Raw genomic sequence first — 26040 nt, forward strand, 5'->3', positions numbered from 1 at the left:
AGTTAGATGCATTGTGTTGCCTGGGTCAAGTAAAAATCATGGACAAATGTGGGTCACTTAAAAAAAAGTTTGAAAAACCCTGATATTGGTGATTCTATAGGGGTTTCCGAATGTTCCTAGGCCATTCCTAATAGTTTCCCGGCCTCAAAAAATCAAGATGTGATTTACAGTCGATTACACATTCATTCTCATGGATAAATTAGAAATTATGAACTGAAATGCAGTATGTAAATTATACCAGAAACCAACAACAGTAGCAAAGTGCTGCTGTCATGCTTCTTCTCCACCAATATTTTGTCACGTATTGCATGGAAAGTGGAATTAAACTGACACTGCATGAATATTTATCATTACCTAGTAATAAGAAAGCATGAAACAGGATAAAACAGTTCTAATACACACGCTGATACACACTCCAACTGTGATGCCAACGTTTGTTAAGATTCCAGCTTTGATATGCAAATCGCCCCTCTTGACACTTCACGTCATAACATCTGCACTTTTTGCCAGAACGCACTGTTTGTGACATTTGTATTATTCTTTATTTGTATAATTTCTGAACAGTGAGGTCTTTTTTCTGTCACATTTTCCAACTGAGTCACTCTGATAATTATATTAATAAGGAAGTGCAGCCGGTTCACTTATCAGGATGTAACGACTTGTTCAGAGAACGTGTTTTAACTGTTTTTCCCAAAGAAAACACGCTTTCAAATATTCACAGCCTAAAGCGTTCTGAGAATTAACATTCAACAACAGTGACTCGGTCTCTTCTCGTCACACTTCAGATATTCGTTTCTACTGTGGGAGTCGGTTAATAGCCTCTAAAGGATCTTCAGCCCTTTATCCGAACCACTAGCAGCCATCAATGGTTCTGAAAGCTTTTTTTTAATGTCAGAACAGAGTGGATTGTTCTTTAACACTCGTCACATTACTACATAACACTTACTGTAATTTACAGAAGAAAAGAACGAGAGGTTATGTCAGAGTGGTACTTTTACTAAAAAGAGTCAAAGTTTTGGGTTAAGGTCGTGTAAATAAAAGTGTGTGAAGGGCAGGTCTAGTTTTCAAAATGTGCTTCTGTAGTAAGTACAAAAAAACAGAAATAAATGAAATAACGGTGGCTTGGTGGGTAGCACTGTCGCATCACAGCAGGAAGGTCCTGGGTTCGATTCCCAGGTGTCTTTTCTGTGTGGGTTTCCTTCAGGAGCTCTGTTTTTTTCCCACAGTCCAAAGACATGCAGTGTGTGTGTGTGTTAAGGTGTGAATGTGTGTCTGCCCTGCGATGGACTGGCGCCCTGTCCAGGGTGTTTCTGAGTGTCTTTCACCCCCCTGTGACCCTGATTAGGATTAGAGGCTTAGAGAGTGACCGAGTGAGTAATAATAATAACAACAACACAGGTAATTATAATAATAATACAGGCAATAATAATACTACTATTAATAATAATAATGATAATACAGAAAATAATAATAATAATACAGTTAATAATAATAATAATAGCAATATTAATAATAATACTAATGATAATAATAATAATACAGAAAATAATAATAATACAGATAATAATAATAATAGCAATATTAATAATAATACTAATAATAATAGCAATAATAATAATGATAATAGCAATAATAATAATAATAATGGCAACACTACTACTACTACTAATAGTAATAATACTGCTGATAATAATAATAATAGTAATAATAATAATAATAATAATTATAATGGTACAATAATAAACTAAGTATACGATTAGATTAAATTAGATTTTATATATAAATCCGTTTCTGTGATCGCTTAATTCTGATTAATTATGAATTGGACAGAAAAAGTATGTGTGTGTCAGTGGAAGTCTTGTAGTTTAATACTTTCTGCAACAACCCTTTTTCTTTTATTGCAAGTATAAAACATACATTCTTTGTACAAATACAAAGGTTATTGTGGGTCTTTATTACTCATGGATTATGATTGTCTATAAGCGTTTTTACCTACTTTCACTGCTGTCAGGTGGTGAATAACGGAAATGCTGATGTCTCAGCTTAAAAAAAAACAACATTTTATCATTTAATGCAGTTCTGAAATACAGACACAAGGACACAAGGATTTATTTTACTGACTTTTAAACTGTGTATTCAAAGGACAGACTTAAAAGTCTGTTTATAAGGCTGTGATCAGGGTTGCCAGATTTGTGCTACAAAAGCAGCCCAACGGGCTCAACAGACAAGAAGTCTTAAAACAACATCCACAAAACACAGTTAGTTTTTTTGATCCAATTGAAAGCAAAGAAAGAAACAAAGAAGACACAAAAATGCTTAGTAAAACGCCATATCAAACTAGATAAATAAATAAAGGAGATAGTGGCGGGATGAAAAAGCATTGCATCATCTCAGAGCCCCGCTCGTAATCCTTTGTGCTTTTTATAGGCTTCTCATTTTTTGAGGATTTCAAAGAGTGTATGAGGGAGAGCTTGTTTGCTGCCATGCCTCTGAATTCTGTTTGGGTTTGGAAGACGTCTGGGTTATTCAACCAAGCATTTCTGAGGCACACACTGAGAAAATAAAAAGCAATCTCGGTGAAAAAAATGGGCTTGCTACAAACGGGCTTAAAAAGCGTATTAAACCAGACGTGAATGAACCATTTCTTTCGACTTTTTACGTCCGGTGTCACCACAGCGAATCATTTATTTGTGTATTTGATTTGCCTTTCTTGGCACAACACTCCTATTTATCCAGGCTTGGGACTGACACTTTGGGTGCACTGTGTAGTGGAAGTGTTTGGTCAGTGTTTGGTCTTCTCAGCTGGATTAAAGTTTATTGAAGCACAATTGTTTATATATATATATATATTTATTGTGGCATCCCCACTGTGGATTGGGGGGGCGGAGCCGGTTTTACCCAGAAGGACTCGCGGCCGTGTTTGTTGTACGGTTTGTTTATGTTATTTGGAGTTTATGTTATTTGGCTACGCTAACGGGTGTTGTTAAATAAGTGTATGCACGTGTCTTGAACCGTGTATCCAATAAAAGAGCTGTTCCTGTTGTCATGGCAACTCGCGACTCTGACTCTTCTTTGCAGACGCCACAGTATACTGTATATACATATATATATTTATTATGCATTTTTCTCCCATTTTCTCCCAATTTAGTGTAGTCAATTTGTCTTCCGCTGCTGTTTTTGCAGTTGAGAAGGGTATATTGCTGCTCACGCCTCCTCCAACCCACACGCAGCCCTTAACAGAACCCTTTTCCACCCATGCACTCTGCACAGGCGCCTCTATCCGCCAATCAGGGTCCCTACACAGAGTTTGAAGACCCCACCCACATGTTCCGGTCATCTCTCCCTGCAGGCACTGCCAATTATGCTTGCTAGATGGCGCCCAGCTGACCGAGTTTCGAATCGAGGAGTTCAGAATCTCGGCGCTGGTGTGCTAGCGGAATATCCTGCTGCGCCACCTGGGCGCCCAATTGTGGATTCTTACATACAGCACAAAGACATACAGCAGTAAAAATACATGAACAGTAGGTCTTTTTTACTTCTCTTGGTCCCCTAAATCGTAAACCCCCCTCCCTAAGGCAGGATATTCAGAAAGAAGGAGGATGTTAGACAACATGCAGGCCTACGTGCATCGTCACAGTATCTAATTCTGGCTTTGCGATGACGTGAGTACGTGTTTTTGAAGCGTGTTTCTTCATGGTTTGCGCGTCCTGTTTGCACGTCCTCATGTTCTGCATGTCTGTACGTTCTGTTCTTCATGACACAAGGTCACGCAGGATTACACAGATAGAAAGAACAATTACTGAGTATATAAAAATGCATTACTAAATATATGAAAATGCCTTATGCAATTACAAAGGCCTATTACTCATATTTTGCTATCACAAATTATATGTGTCCCCGCCAACTGACAGGTTCACGTAAGGCATACTGTATTTCTAAAACTTGGGCAACCAGGCAGTTGTAGCCTAGTGATTAAGGTGCTGGACTAGTAAGCAGAAAGTTGCTGGTTCAAACCCCACCACTGCCACTGTTGGACCTTTGAGCAAGGCCCGTATCCCTCGGTTGGTGTCTGCTAAATGCCAAGAATGTAATTGTAAACTTGGGTTGCACAGTCACAGCTGGTGGCTCGTATTATCACGCCACACAAGCTCACCTACTGTTATCTGGAGCCGAAAGGGTTAAGGACCTTACTCAGGGGCCCGACAGTGGCTGTGTGGCAGAGCTGGGATTCAAACCCACAATAAATAATGTGCACAATAATTAAGGGAAGTCTAGAAGCTGATCCGAAACTAGAGTAAACAGGAAACACAACAAGCATTAATAATGAGAATTATTAAGCATTTCAGGTTTGATGTGATGTCCTGTAGGCATCTTATTTTTTTATATTCTGCTAAATAAATGTTTTTTTCTTTAGTTCCTCCAAAGATTGTCAGCTTTTCGAAGGATTTGGTGGTAAACGAAGGCTCCAACGTGTCCCTGATGTGTCTGGCCAATGGCAAACCGGAGCCTGCAATCAGCTGGAGATCGCATTCCATCCAGGGTAAGAGAAACCTCGCTTCCTTTTATATGTAATGTGTAATATGTTATTTTCTGGTATGTTTATTCCCTAAAAGTTTCTGTTCCAGCTGAACTCAGGAGCTTCAGCGAATATTTGTACACAAACATAAAGGTTCTTATCTGCAAAACAACCTGTGACGTTTTTGTAATAACGTAACATCATGTTTCATTTCCATTCTTTATTAAGTCGTGATTCGTATCATGTCTCGCTGAATATCTGTGCTACCGCACTATTTAATGGGATTTCTGAATATACTAAATTGCATGTCATACTGAAGTAAGGTAACAAATTTGATTCGCTGAGATCGTTCGCGTGTGAGAGGCGTGTTGGCGTGTTTAGACGATCCACGAAAACTGGCTGGCTGGTACGTTTTGCATATCGGCATGCACCATGAAGAAATCAGTACGGTTTCACTCTGTCGGTTCCTGTATTGCTTTGTTCTGTCTCACCTTATCAAGGGAATAATACATTTAAATGTGCACTGATTCATACGCTCGTATTGTGCAACAGCCCTCGTCTCCCTTTGTGTCAGTACAAGTATCTGGTAATTGAAATGTTAATATGACACGTATGTAACTGTTCCCTTTTTTTCTTTGTAAGAGATGTGAAAGGGGCTTTGATGGGCTCCATTCTAATACAGTACAGGTGTCTGACAGGGCCTTTTACAGCTTTTATTAATAAAGATCAACTGTCACAGTTCACAGTTAAACCAGAGAGGAAACATCATGTTCACACTGCAGACAGACGTGGGTGAATGATATGCTAAAGATCGCATACGTTAATTATTCATGCTCTCTGAGAGCTTTATTCTGGTCAGAGTGGGTCTGGAGCCTCTTGGAAACACTGGGTATATAGTCTGCAAAAAAATCACTTATGTACTCACAACTTCACATTTAGAGACATTTAGCAGCAGCCAGTTTAAATTCTACAAGTTTTGGAGGAAACCCATGCGAATATGGAAATCTACTCAGAGACAGATGGATCTCCAGGACCCATGCTGCTGTGTATTTCTCTATACATAGAAACCCACAATTACATGGTGTTAACAGGCCAGTAATTATTAAAGAATTGGGGGAAGTAATGAAGACTATTCATTACTAGTAGATTATTCTATAAAGTGTAACACCTGTCTAAGAAAGACATTATAAACATGGGATCTGTCTGAAAACCTAGTGAGCTGCCTTGCTGCCTAATGCCTACCTGATCAGCTGCCTCAGTAGAGAGAATTCTAATAAGACATCGATCTTATAAGGTACTTACCCACAATTACATGGTGTTAACAAAGGCCAGTAAGGAGGGGTGAAGACTCTGATGTCTCTCTAAAGTGTAACACATGTCTAAAAAAGATGCTTTGCTGCCTACTACCTATCTGGGCAGCTGCCTCAGTAGAGAGGATTCTAATAAGACATCGATCTCATTAGGTAGATTATTTAGACGCACTACTTAGACAGCGATTACAGCAATTACAATACTGCAGTTTTGCTTACTAAGCTAACACAGTTAGCCTCAGGCCATTTAAAGCAATGGGCTGAGGTGGCACAACCCGCTAGCATGCCATTTATTTACATTTATTTATACTCCGCATTCGTCAACCATATTTGTCATTTTTTGTGAGAAAAGTTGTGCAGCACTGAATGCTGGGATTGCCTTCACCGCTGAGCAAGCATCAGACGCTCCCTCGTTATTCAGTCAGATTATCGCTCAGAATTAAGGCACCTCAGTAGGGAGCATTTTAAGGTATCTAAGAATTTAGACATGCCCTCTTCTCAGGAGCGTAGGATGATATAAAATGCGTCTATGTAGAGAGATCACTGGGTTTTCTGACAGACCTGTTGTTTCATATAACAGAGCACCAAAAGAACAGGTAACTAAACAGAAACAAGCGGACGGCTACTGCATGATATAGGAGGGGGGGGTGCGAGTCTACCTGGCCAGAACAGGAGTGGTGGAGGTAGCAGGGGAAGTAATCAAAAAAACATCCTAAAAATGGCATCTTTTGATGTGGCAATCGTCTTTTAATCGTAATTAATAAAACTGTAAACAAGGATAAGAGAAGGAAGAGGATGGTCCGGTATTATGTGCTAATTTACAAACACAGCGAGAGAAGCGTTCAACTGTTAGGTGTAAACACGTGATAAAATCTTCTCATGATGGCATCTGGATGCAGGACGCATGAAAAGTCCAAGTGTAAAAGGAATCTATAGGCAGTTTCTGCAGCTTAAAGATTTAAGTCGGAACACTCTCACGCCCGCATGGCTACCCTGACAGATACTTTTCTGAATAATCCCAGCTGTGTGCTTTTAACACCCACGCTGCATCTGCAGCCTGCCATCGCCGCCAGCAGGATGGAGATTTCCAATCGCAAGCCCTTCCGAGCGCTAAGCTCTTATCTAAATCTGGATCTGGGGAGCAAAGCCAGCCCATATACGTCTTCACTGCCGGAAGACACGGGTGAGATTTTGTTTCTCTGGAACTGTGATTGAACGGCCTACAACTTTTCATATCGTATTTAAGTCTAGATAATCCGCCACTGGAGCGCTGCTTATAATTGGGTTCCAGAAAAGTTTGGGAAGATAGACGGCTGGTTTTCGGACTGGAAAAGGGATTCGACCACATTGATCTGAAGACGGAGGAGGTGCCGGCTGTTTACACTGGGCTTGTTTATCAGATTTATCACAGAAGTTTACCAGAACGATAAAAATAAACTTTATTACGGCTGCTCAGGTGGCACAGTGGTAAAACACCCTAGCACACCAGAGGTGGGATTTCGAATCAAATCATATCGAATCTCAGCTCTGTTATCCGGCTGGGCTGGGCGGCTATATGAACAACGTTTGGCTGTTGTTCATACAGGGTTAGGGAGCCGGATAGGGACCTCATAACTGATGCAGTTACGACCTCTGCTGGCTGGTTGATGGTGTCTGCACAGGGTCGAGGAATATGCAGAAAATGCAGTCGGCTACTGCACACGTGTTCGGTGTGTCAGTTCCCTCTCCTCAAATCAGGGGCGGGAGTCTGCACCAGTAGAGAGGAAGCATAACACAATTGGGTAAAAATTGGATGCGCTAAAAATTAGGAGAAAAAGGGAGAAAATGCATTAATATAAATAAATAAATAAACTTTATTAAAAGCACCGAATTTCTATACAGAGTTTTTTTCTGTTGATGGGATGCAAATGATTTCTGTTTAACTAATTACTAAAATATTATAAAAAATATCATAAAATTACATTACAGTAATAAATGCTGTTTGTTTAACTGTAGCTCTGAATAAATAATATGATTATTGATGCAAAATGCTGTGACTTTTTGTTTATTAGAAATTCATTATTAATTTTCCCGGGTGATTAAGTGTCTTATATTATATTATCTGGTGCAAAACTGTTTTATTGATCCTTCTGGAAGTAAATATTGGTTCTATTGTTTTAAGCTCATTACATTAATTGTAGAATTAGATTTTTTTTTTTTCCTTTTAAATACGTGATAAATACCACAGGTCATTGATTTTAAATTAAATCTGGTTTTTGCTGGAAGTGGACGAGTTGTGGTATTAAAGCAAGTCAAGTGTTCGGTAAATAGGGGAAATAAACGTATATGCTCTTTGGAAGACCTTCTGTGCTTTTCAATGGCAATGATGAATGCTGGAGCTTAGACGATACAAAAGATCATTTTTCTCTTGTTCTAAAACTGGTTTTTTTATTTTCCTCTCATATACTGCGGCCCAATAAACAGTCTGAGGAAGCAGAGGTGAAATTGAAATAAGGCTTTGCAGGATAAGCAATATCAGTCTTATTGTGTTCTGTATGTCCATTTATCTAATGATCCGGTTTGCTTACTTTACCCTAAACTACACCACTGTACCACTAAGCCTCTTATTTTGTCGTGAGGGACTATTTTAGGTGGAGTACCAAAGTGAAATAGACGTATTTGTGATGTTGATGTTGGATAATAAGATCAGACTCACAATCAACATAGATAGATAAACAGCTAGACAGAAAGACAGACAGAAAGATAGACAGACACATTGACAGACAGACAGACATAAATAGATAGATAGACAGTCTTAGACATACATATAGATAGATAGACAGACATATACAGACAGACACGGACAGATAAAGACATAGATAGACAGACAGTTAAACATACATGTAGATAGATAGATAGATAGATAGATAGATAGATAGATAGATAGATAGATAGATAGATAGATAGATAGATAGATAGATAGATAGATAGATAGATAAACATACATGCAGACAGACAGATACTTTATTGATTCTTTACACCTGTCAGCAATGAGCAATGGCTGTAGGTGACGCACCTTAACTCAATAATTAGAAGTGGTGTCCACATACTTTTGGCCATGTAGTGTACAGGTTTAGATTTGAGATTTTAAAGCTTTATATAATTTGGAAGTATCTCTTTTAGCACTACATTGCCTTTATTCATTCATTTTTTATTTCTTTAACTGAAAAGCTGAAACGAGGACCTATCTGACCCCTGCACACGTTCCCTCTGTGCTTCAGTCCATCTGAGATGATTTTATTATCTTACAAGTTCATAATCGTACTTTCCTGGTGGCTACAGAACAAGGTCAACAGCAATAATACTAATTGAGAAATTGTTAGTAATTCATCATTTCTCATCTTAATTGGTTTGCACAAGACATGGTTTTTTAATGACGCCGTCCGTGTCTGGAAGGCTGGGTGCTAAAGCGCTATTACATTAGTTAGCATTTGTGTCTGGGTTCATTTAGACGGAGGCAGAGCGCTGCAGGTTTTTATGAAGTCCTGATTGCGTTAATCTAGTCTACAGCAGTTTGGCTATAATGAGACTTCGGCGCATTTGCCGTGTTTGTGAGTTTAGCAGCTCATTTCATGGACCAAATGATCCCTGTAGCAAAAATGCTATAATCTACTAGCACAGCTCTGCTCTACTGCACTCTCTTTTCATTTATTTATAATTTTTTTTGTTTCTATGTGTCTCGTCTGATGCTCTGGGCTCTCGTCGCTGACTTCCACTTTCATTATTTTCTTTCTTTTTTTTAGAATGACAAAAATAATAAATCGTGAAATAAATATATATCCACAGGGTGGAGACGATTGATGGTAACGTGGTCGTGTCAGTATGGTGGACAGTCGTGACCCAGTATGAGTCATTGCCTCAAAACAAGCACTTTTTATAGATCTACAGCTTAAGGGAGTTTAACTGGATCCAATAAACAAAAAATAATCTCACAACTGCATTTTACTGTATACGTGAATAGATTTATTTCTGCTCGACTATAAAACTAAAAGTAAGAAAATAATTGGCACTTATTGTTTTTTTAAGTGCTAATCTGATTGTAAAATGGGTGTATGTACATTTTACACAAAGTTTTGTTTTTAAATAGTAAATATTAATGAGTGTTAAGCAGTGTGCGTTTGTAAATTGGCTCTGTTTTTAGTTTTTGTTAATAATGTTGATCAGTGTTTTTCAAACTTAACACTGGTGGTTCTCTAGAGATAAAAGTTTGTCGTTTGCGGTAAAGAAAATATGTGTATATTTTTAATCTGTCATTTTTACCAGTAAATTATCAGTAAAATAATTCCAAAAGCACAAGAAAGTCTTTTATATTTCCACTCAAATTAAAAGTATACAGGTGCTTGGGTGCTGCAGCAGTTTAATATTTAAGTCCACCGCCATAAAGAAGAGTTTCAGGTTCTGAGTCGTGAGGCTGGTTAAGACGCAAACACAAGAAGTGAAGAAAACACATTAATGCATATTTTGGCATGAAGGACTATTTTGTACATAATGTACATAATTTTGATATCTATCTGTCTGTCTGTGTATGTCTGTTTATATGCCTGTATGTCTGTCTATCTATCTTTTTGTCTGTATGTATGTCTGTCTGCCTGTCTGTCTGTATGTATGTCAAACTGTAAATACCCTGACTGCATGTCTTTAGACTAAGGGAGGAAGCCTGAGCACCTTAAACATCCAGGGAATCAAACCCAGACCCTTCTCAAGACGACGTTGCTACCCACTGCAGCACTGTCATATAATTCACAATTTCAGCATCTAAAGCAACTTATAATTCTGACTAAATGCAATTCCAGCTGTTGAGGGTTAAGGACCATTTCCAGGGACCCAACAGGGGCAATTTGGTTCTGATTATTAGTCCAGTACTTAAACCACTGATCTAACACTGACTATATATTTATATACAAATATAAACAGTATTTAGATATGTTAACTTAATGAAATAATACATTGTAAGCCGGTCAATTTGGACCGTGACCATTACTGAACCTGGGTGCTCTGATTCAGCACACGCTCTGCCTTCTAATTCCGTTATTGACTAGAAAAACTCAATATAAAATATGAAAGTACTGCAGGGATTAAAAAACACGAGTTATGAAAATAGTTTATTTAGAATTCTGACAGATAAATCAATAACAACATACAGAACAAATGTTGATGAATAACAGAACAATAAAACTGTTACTGTTAGTTTTAATTCACTACTCGTACACATTGGGTGGCTTTTATAACACTGATTAAAGCCTCTTTATTTATGATAATTTTTTTAAGTTATTCATACTAGAAATAGACCAGTGTTATCGCTATGCAGTGTAAACACAATGGTATATGTATATATGCACAATGTATAAACACTTTTTTTCCTAGAGCATATTTCTATTTCCTTCATCCAGCAATGCTATAGTACTGTGGTCCATATCACACAAAACAGGAAATGCTGGCTGGACTAAAGCCGACTGTATGAATCACATTAATACAGCTGTATTGTAGTGCTTTGGTAAAGCCAAATCATAAATTGTCACACCTACGAGTCCCGCTCTTTGATATGATCCTGCATGGCAACCATGAAGTCCTCAGAATGGAAATAAATAGTCTCGTTTCAACAATCACTCCTGTGAGATTGAAGAGACTCTCTGATGCACCTGCTGCCAAAGCAGCTCATTTAATTTGTGTTTGACAGCGTATTGAATGTCTATGATCCAATCTCCATAAAATCTCCTTTAATACTTCTTTAGTGGACAGCAACAGCAATATAGCAAAATAGGGATAAATAATAAGGAAAATAAGAAAGTGAAAATGTAGGTGGAATAATGTAGGTAGAAAATAGCAAATCAATAAAATGAATGAGCTGAAAAGCCGTTTAAAACGCCCAACATATGAAGCCTTGGGTCAAATGGGCAACACCAGATAAAGACCAAATCAGATTCTACTCCTGTCAATAAAGAACAGAAATTTGAGGCCACGGTGGGTACAGGCTCACTGAAACTGGACACTCGAAAGCAGAATCTGCTTTAATGCACATGCTAAGGTCAAAAATAAGCATAAACCTCATGGATCCATACATCCAACCTGTCTTGTGTTAACACTTAAGTCTGCTGGTTGTGTTATAGTGGTGTGGTGAATGTTTTTGGCTTGCGTTAGCATTTCTAATGCACCTCACTCTTTACTATCTGCTGCTGTATAAACGCTTCGCTGCTAACTGTATATTTTTTACCTCACTTATCATTTACTCAGTACCATGTACTGGCCAACACTAATCTTGTTTTTGCGCCCCTCTTCCTCCTCCCCTTAGTTTCTTTAGATTAGATGTAGACGTGTAGAATTTTTATAGATGTCTACGTGTGTCCGCTATCTGCTAAAACAATTTCCATATTCAGATCTGACACAATTTAAATGTATATCATAAAAACTGTTGAGACTGTTAAGCACACAATCTCTGACATACGCAAACCCACTTATCTGACACCAACAGCCAGGCTGGGGTCAAAGTATCTCACATTACATATTGATGTTACGTATGAAAGAGCTTTAACTGAATCTCTACTGATAATTTTAATCATTCCGCTGCTGCTACACGACGAGCTGAGAGTGTACGATCGTATCCTCTAGGTTCATGACATTCTTTAGATATTTGCTTTTGCGTCACCTAGACTGGATCAGTGTAACACTGTTATCTGGCCTACTCAAGAGCGCTGTCACAAATTTACAAGTATAAATTGTTCCTGCTAGAATCCTGACATGTACCAGAATGAAGGATTATACTACACCGGCTCTTAAATCCCCTTATTGTTTACCTGTATTGATTTTAATATCTTTTATTAATGTTTAAATCAATTTTCAATCTGCTGCTTCTCTTCAGAAAGGTTAGGTATGCTTAAAATACCAAGAAGCAACATAAAGTCATACCAAAACCCAGTTCATGAAAGGAGGCTTTAAGTTAAACTAGTTTAGTTGGATTAAAGCCATCAATTACACAATTGAGTAGTTAAATGTTTTGAATTTATTATCTGCTGTTCACTACTAACCATAAAAAACATATTCCTGCTGCTAAGGGAGGAGAGCACGTCGCTGCTCATGCCTCTTCCGACACGTGCACAGCCCTCCTCTTCTCGCCCCTGCATTCTGCACAGGCATCTCGTCCACCAATCAGGGTTCCTACACAGCGTATGAAGACCCACCCACCCACACATAGTCCAGTCGTCCCGCCCTAGCAGAGCGCGAGGAGTTCAGAATCTCGCCGCTGGTGTGCTAGTGGAATATCCCACTGTGCCACCTGGGTGCCCAGTTCCAATCTTTAATAAATAATAGATAATAATAATAATTTAATTGTTGGTAGTAAAAAAGATCTACCTATGTTATTTCTTCTTTTTCATTTCTCTGACCTAAACAATATCTAATAACCTTGTTTAAAATATAAATAAATTAACTTTAGATGGTACTTAGATAGGATGTATAAGCCTTTTAGTAATTAGGATTTTTCCTTACCTCAACAGAACCAGCCATAAATTTCTGCTTCTACAGGAACTGGAACAACCTGATTTTTTTTACATTTGACTCAAAAAAGTCTAACAATTCACTTTCCAAAGCAGATTTTAACATCAATTTAAATCAGCTTTTGTGTGATACATTTCTTCTTCAAAAAATAATTTCACCCTTCATTCGAAAAATAGCTGAAATCGGTCTTGGCCCTTGGCCTTGGCACTCTTCCACGATGCTCTACACAAAAACACGACCTGCTCAGGTTTCATGTTCATATATTCCAGCACTGTGTCTCTTCTGTTTGAGACACTTCTTATAAGACAAGTCTCTCCCAGGTGTGAGACCCTGTCTTTCACATTGCCACATAGTGAACCCAGTGCCCTGCACTACCATTATGCACTGTGTAGGGGAGTGTGATGAGTGTGATGGTTGTAGTTACAGTCAGTCGTGTACTGTTTTTAGAAAATGGTGCATGATTGATTGGCTTAGCTTTAAAAATTGTGTGTTTGTGAACACACAATGTTAGATGAATATATAAAGTAATATAATCACTGGCTGTGATTGTACAGAGCTGACATCTTGATTTATTTTTATTATTATTGTTTATTTATTGCTCTATTTTTCTTGTTGACCAGATGATGACGTTGATTTGGATGACGAGTATTTGGAGATTCCCTTTGTCAGCAGAAGCAAGGCGGGATTGTATGAGTGCACAGCGGCCAATGACATCGCTACAGACTCAAAAACAGTCAAGCTGGTTGTAAACTGTGAGTACTTCTCTTTATTCCTCACATTCAGGTTTAAACTGCATAATTATGAATGTCATCTATTATAGTTGAGTGAAGGCTGAGATATATTATTTATTCTGAATAACAGTAAACAAATAAACCTGTTTTGTGCTTATAATTATAAATGCAGCAGTAATCTTATGTATGTTTTTTAGACCCCCCGCGGGTGTTCGAGGCCACTGATGTCGGCGTGACTCTGGGTCAGAGTGGGGTGCTACAGTGTGAGGCTGATGCGGTACCAGTGGCAGATTTTGAGTGGTACAGAGATGACAGAAGGTGAGCTCATGCATGAGTTATACATAATAGATGATGATTTACCCGTTTGTTTGGATATGACCAATGTCCTTATGCAGTACATATACAATGGATTCAGAAAATATTCTGACCCCTGACTGTAAGTGCACTTTGTGTTGTGGATTTAATTACCCACAATGGCAATGTGCCAGGCACAATGTGGCACTTTTATTATGGTCACATGCATCATAATGTATATGGATAATACATCTATCTATCAGTCTGTCTGTCTATCTATCTGTCTGTCTGTCTATCTATCTGTCTGTCTGTCTGTCTGTCTGTCTATCTATCTATCTGTCTATCTGTCTATCTATCTATCTATCTACGGGACAGTGGTAACCTAGTGGGTAGAGCTTTGGGCTATCAAAAAGTTGAGTATGAAAAGTTGAGAGTTCGAATCCCAGCTTTGCCATGCAGCCACTGTTGGGCCCTTGAGCAAGGCCCTTAACCCTTCCTGCTCAGGGGCGCCGTACAATGGCTGACCCTGCACTCTGACCCCAACTTCCAAGAAAGAATTTCATTGTACTGTACATGTGTATATGTATAAATGACAAATAAAGTAATTCTATTCTATTCTATCTATCTATCTATCTATCTATCTATCTATCTATCTATCTATCTATCTATCTATCTATCTATCTATCTATCTATCTATCTATCTATCTATCTATCTATCTATCTATCTATCTATCTATCTATCTATCCATTTATCTATTACTATTTTGTATCGCTGTAGACATAAACAGCTCCGGAAAGAAAGTGGTACCAGTAGACCTGGCACTAAATGGCGTGCCATGTTTAGGTTTACTAAAATTGTTGCTCACTGAACACTAGTTAGCAAAAATTTTACTAGAAATCTGAAGTGAATGATACTGGAATTGTTAAAATAAACAAAACTTCAGGAACTTTCAGGTGTTACTATTTATTTTATAAGCAAGAGGAAATGAGAGGAACTGAGAGGCTCACACCTCTGTATTCTTTACTCTGTTACAGATGTTAGAAAACAATAAAGCTCAAAATGTTCCTGGTTGTGGTTTTTTTTCCATTCTGTATTCATCCAGATAGTACAAAGGCTTTGAGTTCTGAATCGAGAACTCAGATTTGACAGAAATGCATCTCAACATGTTCGCTCAAAGTCCCTCTGATGTCAGAGAAGCCAAAAATACAAAGCTGTGTGTGAATAACTAGCAGGTGTCGGTTATGATAATGTTCGGCAGCCCTGGCACGTTCTTTAAAGCGTAACAGACCAGCTGCTAACCACGGCCACCAAATCCTGCCGCGGTCACGAGCATTGCCCCGGTCATCAAAAGCAGCTCTGATGTGAGTATGAAACACGCTGGGCTGATACATGTCGCTCTGTGTGATGCCTTGTTTTGCAGGGTCTTCAACGGCTTGGATGGAATTGAGATCAAAAACGCGGGCGCGGTGTCAAAGCTCACTTTTTACAACATGTCAGAGACAGACTACGGGAATTACACGTGTGTTGCAATTAACAAGCTTGGAAGTGCAAATACGAACATCATTCTGTACGGTAAGTCTCAAAAGAAAACTGACATTAAAGTAAGTCCTTATTAGTTGACTATTTTAATATTGCCATGTCACAATTATTGAACCCCTACGCTCCGAGAAGAAGGCATGTCTAAATTCTTAGATACATTAAAATGCTGCCTATTGAGGTGCCTTAATTCTAAGCTGTAATCTGACTGAATAATGAGGGAACATCCAATGCTTTCTCACTGCTGAAGGTAATCCCAGCATTCAGTGCGGCACAACTTTTCTCACAATAAATGACAAACATGACGGACAAATGCGGAGCAACAGAGTTCTCATCAAATGTAAATACATTCTCATTGATTTTTAATTTGTATAAAGGTGCACGAGTGTCATTTATTAGCAAATTTGGTCTCATCAGGGACAATTTAACCATTTTCAACTTTGTCTCATTATTAACTTCGCCACTTGGTGTCACCAGTGTTTGCACTGCCTCCTGTTGCCGGAAATTAGCAGCTTTGATTTGTCGCTGTCACGTCTCAGTGTCGATGTGAACGCGGTCGAGGCTGAAAAATTTTCCACCAAGTACTAAGACGGGGATGAATAATAGTGCACATGGACATTTATTAAGAGACCTAGATGTTTTTATTATTATTTAAACTTAAAATGAAGTTATTTGTGTGGGATGCTTTGGAGTTACTGGATTATTGTAGGTTTGGGTTGTGTATGTGTAAATTACATTTACAAATTAATACAGATTACCAAACAGCAGAATCCCAACTCTCCCCTCCCTAATCCCCAATTGGACCCACCCCGGCACTCCCTTCCCTGTCAAGAAAAAAATCTTAATACAAATTAATAATAATAAAATAAAATGTAATTGCTTATACATAAGTCTGCTTCAGCACTATCATTGCAGTACTGTAAATAATTCAAGGAATGTCTGGAATGTCAAAGAAAGTGATATTCCCAAATATGGGAGAAACTTCCTGTGTTGGTCCTAATTGTGCACAGAATTGTTTCTAAATAAGGAATTTGTGCAGCATCCCTCAAGCCATGGTTATATGTAGGAGGGATGGACGATTGTTTACTCAGAAAAGACAGCACTGTTGTTACTCTATTCAAATTCTAAGTTGTATGAGGGATCTTCAAAAAGTTCCCTTCACTTTTATATTTTGGTTGGGAGTAGTAAGACTCTGAGAGATGCTTATAGTCTGGATTTAGCTCCATCTGATTTTCACCTGATTTTTGGATGCTCAAAGAAGTTTTAAGGGGAAGAAGATTTTCATGTGATGATGATGTGAAGGCAGCGCTGAATCAGTGGCTACGAACTCAACCTGATGGCATTAAAAAGTCGGTACGATCCTGGAAAAATGCATCACAAAGGAAGGAGACTGTGTAGGAAAGTGATGCCATTTGCTTTTTAATTCTTAATTAATAGTTTTCAAAAGTGTGGAAACTTTTTGAAGAACCCTTGTATAATGAGATTTTACAGGAGAATATCAGGGTGGTGTTCATTTATCTGAATTTTAGTTGTCATGCTACTAAATAATGTCTTAAACATTGTTTTATTGAATGAACAAGGCAGATTTCAGTCATTGTTGTTGAATTTGGTGCAAATTATGAAAGCAGTTACTTTTTACAATGGTGATTTGGTTATTAAATCACAAATATGCAATAACAGGGGGGCAATACATAATTAATGCAGTAATCCAGGTAATTCCAAAGCATTCACCAGCTACATGAACTTATATCAGGTTTTAAGTGTAATAAGGATTTGCGTAGCTTATAAAATGTGCATCCTCCACTGTTTGTTGTTTGCTGTACAGCCTCTTATATTGCCGTTTATATTGTGTTTGTTTTTGCTGATGTAGAAGTAATTGAACCCACTAGCTCGACGCTCTTGCAAGGTTAGTACTGCACTCGAGCATGTCCTTTCAGCGCCTGCCTCTGCCGAGTCCTGCATGCTTCATAAACAAATCAGCCGACTAATGAATGCTTCTATTTTTATTCGAAGTCATCGAGGTGACACTTGAGTCACTCAGCGAGATCGCTCTGATATGAATTTCCCAAATATGAAGGGTCTAACGTGACCGTCTTGTATGACGACCTGATCGTCCGGTAGCAAAGTCACGATTAGCCGTTCATATTAGCGGGGTTTATTAGCTCAGATATTGAATTTATATTGCCAATAATAAATACGTCACTTTGAGTGACGGGCTGAATAATCATGGGTTTGGGGGGGTTTGGAGTACGGCACTGTCCTGCTCAGTCCATCTCCACTGGACCACAGTGGGGTGTTAAAGGCTTCTTCATTTTCTCCTGATAAAATGTGTTTTTTTTTTCTTTTTTCTGTCTAACCTTCATGCACCATGCTATGGCATCATTGTGGCTATGCATGCCTTCATCTGCTGTGTGTAAGTATTCATCAGCATAGCATAAAACATTTAGTTCTGATTCCATGCATTTATTTATCTTTTTTATTATTTTTATTTATTTTTTAAGGTTTAAAATGCTTTCTGTGCTTTCATGTCTAAATGCATCGTGTCAGTATAATACACAGTCAGATTTTCACATGTTTTCTATGAATCTCACTGATAAATTGAAACAGTAAAAGTGGCGTTAGGGTCGAGGCCTCGTGATGGATTGGCGGCCCGTCTGGGATGAGTTACTGCATTTGAGCCCGGTGATTCCACAAAATTTAGACCCATTGCAACTTTGATCAGGATAAAGCTGTGGTAAAAATTGTGCTAAAAGTTTTTATAAATTGTCAATTCTTAAATCCTAAGGCTTCTTCTTTTTAAAGCCCGTTTTTTACTTTTTGGCATTTCCTTCCACTGATATGGATATTCTTTCTGACTTGTAGCAGCTATGGTTAAGATTAAATAAATAAATAAATAAAATTATATAAAAAAAACATGATGGTTAAAGGTAGTTTTAACTCTAAAATATGTGTACTCCTATAAACAGTAAAGTAAAGAACAAATTTAATACACTATTAAATGTACATTTTACATTGTTGCAATAATGTTGAGATGCTGCTTTAAAAAAAATTTGGAGCATTTTTAAACAGCTGTCTGTGAGATAGGGATTGATTGGGTGGATGGATGGATGGATGGATCATTGGATGGATGGATGGATGGGTTGATGGATCATTGGATGGATGGATGGATGGATGGGTTGATGGATCATTGGATGGATGCATGGATGAATGGATGGATGGATCATTTAATGTTTGGATGGATGGATGGATGGATCACTGGATGGATGGATGGATGGGTTGATGGATCATTGGATGGATGGATGGATGGTTGGATGGATGGATGAATGGATGGATGGATCATTTAATGTTTGGATGGATGGATGGATGGATGGATCACTGGATGGATGGATGGATCACTGGATGGATGGATGAATGGGTTGATGGACGGATAGATGGATGGATGGATGGATGGATCGATCATTGGATGGATGGATGGATGGATCGATCATTGGATGGATGGACAATGGATGGATTGTTAATACGAATACGAAGCACTTAAGCATTTAAGCACTTATATTAAATGTATAGTCATTAATATATTCAGAATTAAATGTTATTTATATAGACTTTTAAAGGTAGTATGATTTTGTTAGATTACCACCCATTTATTACTTTATTTTACTTTCAGTGAAAGCAAAATGTCTGTTGTGCAGCAGTGTGATTCTGATCAATCACTTTCATTTGAAACACTAATGTCTAGATAATCTCATCAAATTTAACACCATGTTCATATTCATCATTTATCTATTTTTGTTTGCTTACTGACTGCTGGTACATAATTAAATCTAATCCTAATATTGTAATAACACGCACCACAGCTACACTTTCATATTTAATGACACTACTGAGAAGATCTTTCTACTGAAAGTGTCGAACATTAACTCCATTAGTTCATCCAGAATCAGCCACAGACGCTCATCAGGTGAGGGATGATTAAACGTGAACACATTATGGGCTGTCCTGATGTGTGATACTTAGACGGTCTCTGTTCAGCCACCAGTGCTGCCTTGTTGTGCCTCAGTGTAATTACAAACAGCTCATACAGTAACCCCAACCCCCCCTCCCCCTCAGCCACGTCAGCAATCTCGCTGCAGGCACCTTCCCTGATTAGCGTGTTTATCACAGACTGCAATTATAGTTGACCCACACGGTGGATGGGTGAAGGGTGTGGAGAATAGGATGATAATGAAAAAGCAAGCCTGGAGGAGCAGCCAAGAAGGTCTAGCTAGAAAAAAATCAGATGGCTCCATATTTGGACCGGTTTTGTCTTTAGTAATTTCAGAATAATGAGTTTTTTAGCATCAGTAGCACAACTGGATCAAAATGACCTTTATTACTAAGTTAGCATGTAAGCATAAAAAGCGTTTAGAGCCAAAGTACCAATGACTTACTATGGTAAAAACACTGTTAAAATATTAGTTTTAGGGACCCAAGCACACAAGTTTGAGATTGTACTGATTGGTTATGGTTGTGTCACCTAATCGTGTTATCAAAATATAGACATAAAACAGATTTGTTAAATGGGACCCAAAATGTAGGCAATAGCAATTATCCATACCTGCCCCAGGGTGGCACTAAAATAAGCAGATTTATAAGCTACTTTTGTAATTTTCCTGAAAAACCCCCTTTTTAGAGACTTTTATTACCTTACATTCCACAAAAATTGGTTTTGTGAAACTGTAAGACTATGCAAAAATATTTAAAACTATTTTAAGTGCATAGTTTTGTTTCACCCACTTTAACTCCTCAAAGCGATGTCCTAAATGTCAGGCAATTATAAATTATCAATCTGCAACGGTTTGATATAAAAATGTATAATTAGTAAACATTTTAGGCTGAAATTCTCACCCTTATTTGACATAAATATATCCTTGTAAATGAGGTTTTAATTCCTTCCACAATTTTTAAATATACACAGACCAGGCATAACATTATGACCACTGACAGGTGAAGAGAATAACACTGATTATTTCGTCATCACTGCACCTGTTAGTAGGTGGGATATCTTAGACAGCAAGGGCCAAATTGTGATGGCTAGACGACTGGGTCAGTGCATCTCCAAAACTGCAGCTCTTGTGGGGTGTTCCCGGTCTGCAGTGGTCAGTATCTATCAAAAGTGGTTCAAGGGTAGAACAGTGGTAAACCGGCGACAAAGTCATGGGTGGCCAAGGCTCATTGATACACGTGGGAAGCGAAGGCTGGCCCGTGTGGTCTGATGCAACAGACGTTAATGCTGGTTCTGATAGAAAGGACCAACACAATATTAGTAAGGTGGTCATAATGTTATGCCTAATTGGTGTATATATTTAATAAAATATAAGCTGAGTTTATAAACCTTTTAATTATTTTTAGGAAATTTAATTCATTAATACATTCATTGTTTCATTCATTGACTGTTTTACCACCTTGTTTATTCAGGGTCTCAGCGTGTCTGATTCATTGGGGAAGGGCAGGAAACACCTCATACAGGTCACCAGTCCATCACAGGGCAAAAACACACACTTTCACACTTAAGGCATATTTAGTAGCTTCAACTGGCCTGACATCATGTTTTGGATTTGTGGGAGGAAACCGGAGCGCCTGGAGGAAACCCAAACAGAAAGGACCCTGGTCGTCCCGCCAGGGAATCAAACCCAGGCCTTTCATGCTGTAGGGTGACAGTGTTACTCACTGCGCCACTGTGCCGCCCCTCTGGAAAAATTCAGCAAAAGAAAATGCTAATGAAGCTGCTTTTTCATCAACTATTGTTATGCAAAAATCCTGACATTGATGTACTGTAGCTTTGTTAGAGAAAAAAAACAATATTTAAAGTGCATCGCTATAAAATAAGCCAAATTCTACATTGCACAACCTGGACATTCATTCTAAGCATAATGATATTAAACTTTTGGCATGATGCCATTAGTTGACTGTTGTGTATACTCACGGAGTGCCAAACCATCTCAGTGAAATGTATTAAAAAGCCCATTTTTTCATTTTCATTTTCATCAACCACTTTATTCTGGACAGGAAACACCTCAGACAGGTTTCCAGTCCATCACAGGGCAAATGCACACACACAAACACACACATTCACACTTAAGGCAGTTTCAGTAGCTTCCATTGGCCTGACTGCATGACTGGACACACTAACTCCACACAGAAAGGACCCTGGTCATCCAGCCAGGAAATCGAACCCAGGCTCTTCTTGCTGTGAGGCTCTTCTTGCTCAGTAGCACCGGGAAACACTGAGCGTAAGGAAGGGCGCCAATCCATTTCAGGGCTTTGGCCATGCTAGACACTGGATTACTGTAGTTCATTTTAATTTTAAACTCTGTTTAACTTTTATCAACATTTTATTTACCGATTTTTAAGCCTTTCAAGCTTAGTCAATCACTTAAGTGTGGACGAGCATGTTCCTTCAGATTTCAGTTCATGACAGACCTGATATTTGCTGTTCTTGGATTACAACTGGCCATACAACCATGTATAACTTATATAACCATTTTAAAACCTTTAACGCAAGCTTATAAAGACCTTGAGAACTCCTACTGTTCACACTGATACAGTAACATACAAAACACCCATGATAGCACCTTTAATAGTACTGGCACTTCTACTTTCCTACAGTTTGCCCACCTGAATGAGGTTCTTTTTACTCTCTTAATGTTGCTGCTCTTAATTTTATTTATATAATTTATTTATATTATCTTAATGTATATAATCTCCCTTTTAGAAATGACGTCATCTGTTGTAGAGCAAACAGCCAATGAATACAACCAGTTGTGGGAAGGTTTGTAATAGTTAGAACTAACTAATCCATTAAATGACAAAACATAGTAAAATCGTACTAACTCTCTTCAAATAACCACATATTCACTTATTTGGTCATTCTGTTGTTAGATAAAGCTAATATCTAACTGGGGGAATGTCAAGGTGAATAAAATAGTGCACAAATGTTCTGCTCTCACATTATAAAAGTGATGTGGACATGTCAATGCATCCAGAGATCTTAAAGAAATCTTAGTGCTCTGTCCTTCTACTCCAGTGTCATTTACTGAGTCCTGCAAAAAGTCCTGCAAAACTTAAGTGCACACAATCAGAGTAAGCTTCCAGTTTATTGTATGAAAAAGAGAGTTTAAATAGTTGGAGAGAACAGGTGTACGTGAGAATGTGAGCCTATGTCCAAGATTAGTGGGATTTTAATGATAGAGCTAAGAACCAAGTTAATGGTCAGAGGGGAATAAAACCTGTTTAAATAAGTGCTGTGCTTAGCTATTGCTGAAATAAGCATCTCTGTTACAACACAGAGGCCAGAGGAGAAGTACAAGTCACCAAAAGTTTATGGACACCTTGATATTTTATATAACAGTGGCGGAGCACCAATAGTGGCACAGAACTGGACATGTGGGGTAATGAACCAGGTTGCAGAATCAAATGGACATGATGTGTAATATACAATGTATTTAGTCAACTAGTTTACACTGAACAGCCATGACATTAATACCACCTTCTTGTTTCTACACTTACTCTCTATTTTATCAGCTCCACTTACCATATAGAAGCACTTTGTAGTTCCACAGTTACTGAATGTAGTCCATCAGGATGTACAACAAGCACATGGACATGTCCACATACTTTAAGATGTATAGCATACCTGCAGTATATAGTTATGTAGCACATAGTTTTCTATATTATTCTAAATAGATTTTATATTCTCTTCAGGACCCGGTGCAGTTCAGGATGGTAACAGTGGCACAGTGGGAACGTACACACCCCTCTGCCTCATCGTCGCCCTCCAGCTGCTGCTTGCGTTTTGATAACGAAGAGCTTTTCGACCCGGATGGTTTCATCTCTCTCGTCATTCACCTCGACCCCTGCAACTACCGGGAGAACAAAGAGTGCACAGGATTTTCCATACTCTTATTTTTTAATCAAGTAATCATTCAATTATTCTTTCTGTTAGTCCTAAATATTGTTACTGATCTTTCTTTTGCCCCTATAAATTTTTTTTATATATATTTATAGAAAACAGGCCAGTTGAGGTGAGGCTTGTCCAGTATATAAAAAATGATAAAATCATTTCTGTAACTGTAGTTTTATTTACCTGATCACTAACTTCTAAAATATTAATATAATATTTAATTCTACAAACAAGTATTTCAAGAAAAAGGCAGGCGTGTCTTCTTTCTTGGATTGTAATCGCAGGAAATTACCTCATTAAGCAAAAACCACTGTACAATGTTTTGTATTATGTTGTAACATACTTTTTTTTTTTAAAATAAGTGGGACTGGGGAACTTCTACGAGCACACCCGATATTCCTAACGTGATTTTTGTTTGCTTTGAAGTATTTTAATTTTGAAAATATAAAGTGGGGATTCGAGAGGACCTTTAACTAAGCCCTGATGCTAAATTTATTCAGCATTTAAATAAATTAATTAGAGCGTAAGTACGTACACATGTTAGTTTTGTTTTATTTTAAAGCCACAGCACATTAAACATCAGTAGTTGTACTGAGAATCGGCTGGTATTGCAGGGCTATTAGATTAAGATTTATTCTATACACAACTCATCATTACACTGACCGAGAACCCAAAGAGCAGCTAATACACATCTCAGATTTATTTGTCTGACTTTGCGATTATAAAAACATTTATTTAGGTGTAATGGACCATATCCAGAGCTGGGAATTTGGGAAAAAAATACTAAAATATGGCACACATATATATAAGATATGGGTAAGATGCTGGAAAAGCTGATTGCATTCAAATACAGATGTTTCAGATGTGGTTAATGCAACACCTGCCTTTGTAAAGCTACACCATCCCTTAAATAAATAAATAAATAAATAGAAAGAAGAATGTGATAAATCAAACACGAGAAATGCTTTAGTAGGAACTCAGACCTCGCATGGTTTCCCCACTGGCAGAAGCATGATGCAGAACTGTTGACAATTCCTGATTATTTCTGATCTCTTTACACAACAACATTTGGTTAAGGATTCCCCTCAGGCTGCCAAAACAGCTCTCACCCACTGAGCCGATCCATCCCAGAGACCTCCGTAGGTGAGCTGTCTGGCACCGAGAAGTTAGCAGCAGATCCTTTAAGTCCTGGAAGTTGCGAGGTGTGGCCTCCATGGATCGGAGTGGTTTGTCCAGCACATCCCACATCTCACAGATGCTTGGTCGGATTTAGATCTGGGTAATTTAAAGGTCAGGTTCAGACCTTGAACTCGTCATGGTGTTCCTTAAATCCGTCCTGAACTGTTTTTGTAGTGTATCCTGCAGAAGGAGTAAGAGGACGCTGCTGTTATGGAATAGCGATGCCATAAAGGGGTCAAAACCTCTTCAGTATTAAAATGCAAGTGTACCCTGGGTGCACTGGTTTCCTTTCTTTGATCATGTTTGTGGCCGTTTGTGTGTAGAGATCAGAAAAACTTAATTTACTGACTTATAAATTCATGTGATCTTTAATCTTTAATCAAAACAAAAATTTGTTTTCTTTACCCAGCTTCAATATTTGCTATATTTCACATCGATTGCACCAGAAAATAAAAGATAAAACATGTTTATTTAGTTTCCTCTATGCTTAAAGTGTTAATGGAAGTGTATCTGGTTGTAAACAAGAGCTGGGAACCAAACGTAGGCAACAAACTATGGGGAATATTACATTAAATACTTGTCTTGTTTACTGGTTCATCAGTAAAGATAAATAATTATAATTTGTACATTTTTTAAATGTTTTAACATTAATTTTAAACTGACTTTAAATGGGATCCAGTTTTTTATTGTATATGTATTTCTTTCTTTGTATTTTGGTCCTCAACATTGCTTTAACAGTAAAAAAAAAAAAAAAAGAAATAAATAAAAACTGCACTCTGGACATGGCCCTTGGAAACATCCCAATATACATTAGTATTTTATTTTCCCAGGTCATCCATAGATATTGTGCTGTATTTTTAGTGACCCTAAACTATCATCCCACCACAACTCACCACTTCATTATTACTCCTGTATATGCACACAGTATAATTTGTACAAAGTGAAAATATGCACCTGTTTTTACTAAAGTTGTGAACCAGTTCAATAAAATGCAACAGACT

At 38.0% G+C, this 26040-nt stretch overlaps 1 protein-coding gene across 6 annotated transcripts in view; it reads left to right on the forward strand.

Annotated features, from left to right (window-relative positions):
* ntm (neurotrimin) overlaps positions 1-26040 on the forward strand; it is a 377150-nt gene extending 351110 nt beyond the window's left edge. For 3 of the 6 annotated variants that reach the window (XM_063013663.1, XM_063013660.1, XM_063013664.1), the window contains 6 exons: positions 4415-4540; positions 13977-14108; positions 14285-14405; positions 15803-15954; positions 17789-17824; positions 23662-26040. In XM_063013663.1, coding sequence (XP_062869733.1) covers positions 4415-4540; positions 13977-14108; positions 14285-14405; positions 15803-15954; positions 17789-17824; positions 23662-23756 — 662 coding nt within the window. In that variant the 3' untranslated portion in view covers positions 23757-26040. Of the gene's footprint in view, positions 1-4414; positions 4541-13976; positions 14109-14284; positions 14406-15802; positions 15955-17788; positions 17825-22672; positions 22730-23661 lie in introns of all 6 variants that reach the window. The other 3 variants (XM_063013665.1, XM_063013661.1, XM_063013662.1) reach the window with 3 other exon arrangements.

This window comes from Trichomycterus rosablanca, chromosome 18 (genome assembly GCF_030014385.1).
Source record: "Trichomycterus rosablanca isolate fTriRos1 chromosome 18, fTriRos1.hap1, whole genome shotgun sequence".
In the NCBI taxonomy this organism is placed as follows: Eukaryota; Metazoa; Chordata; class Actinopteri; order Siluriformes; family Trichomycteridae; genus Trichomycterus; species Trichomycterus rosablanca.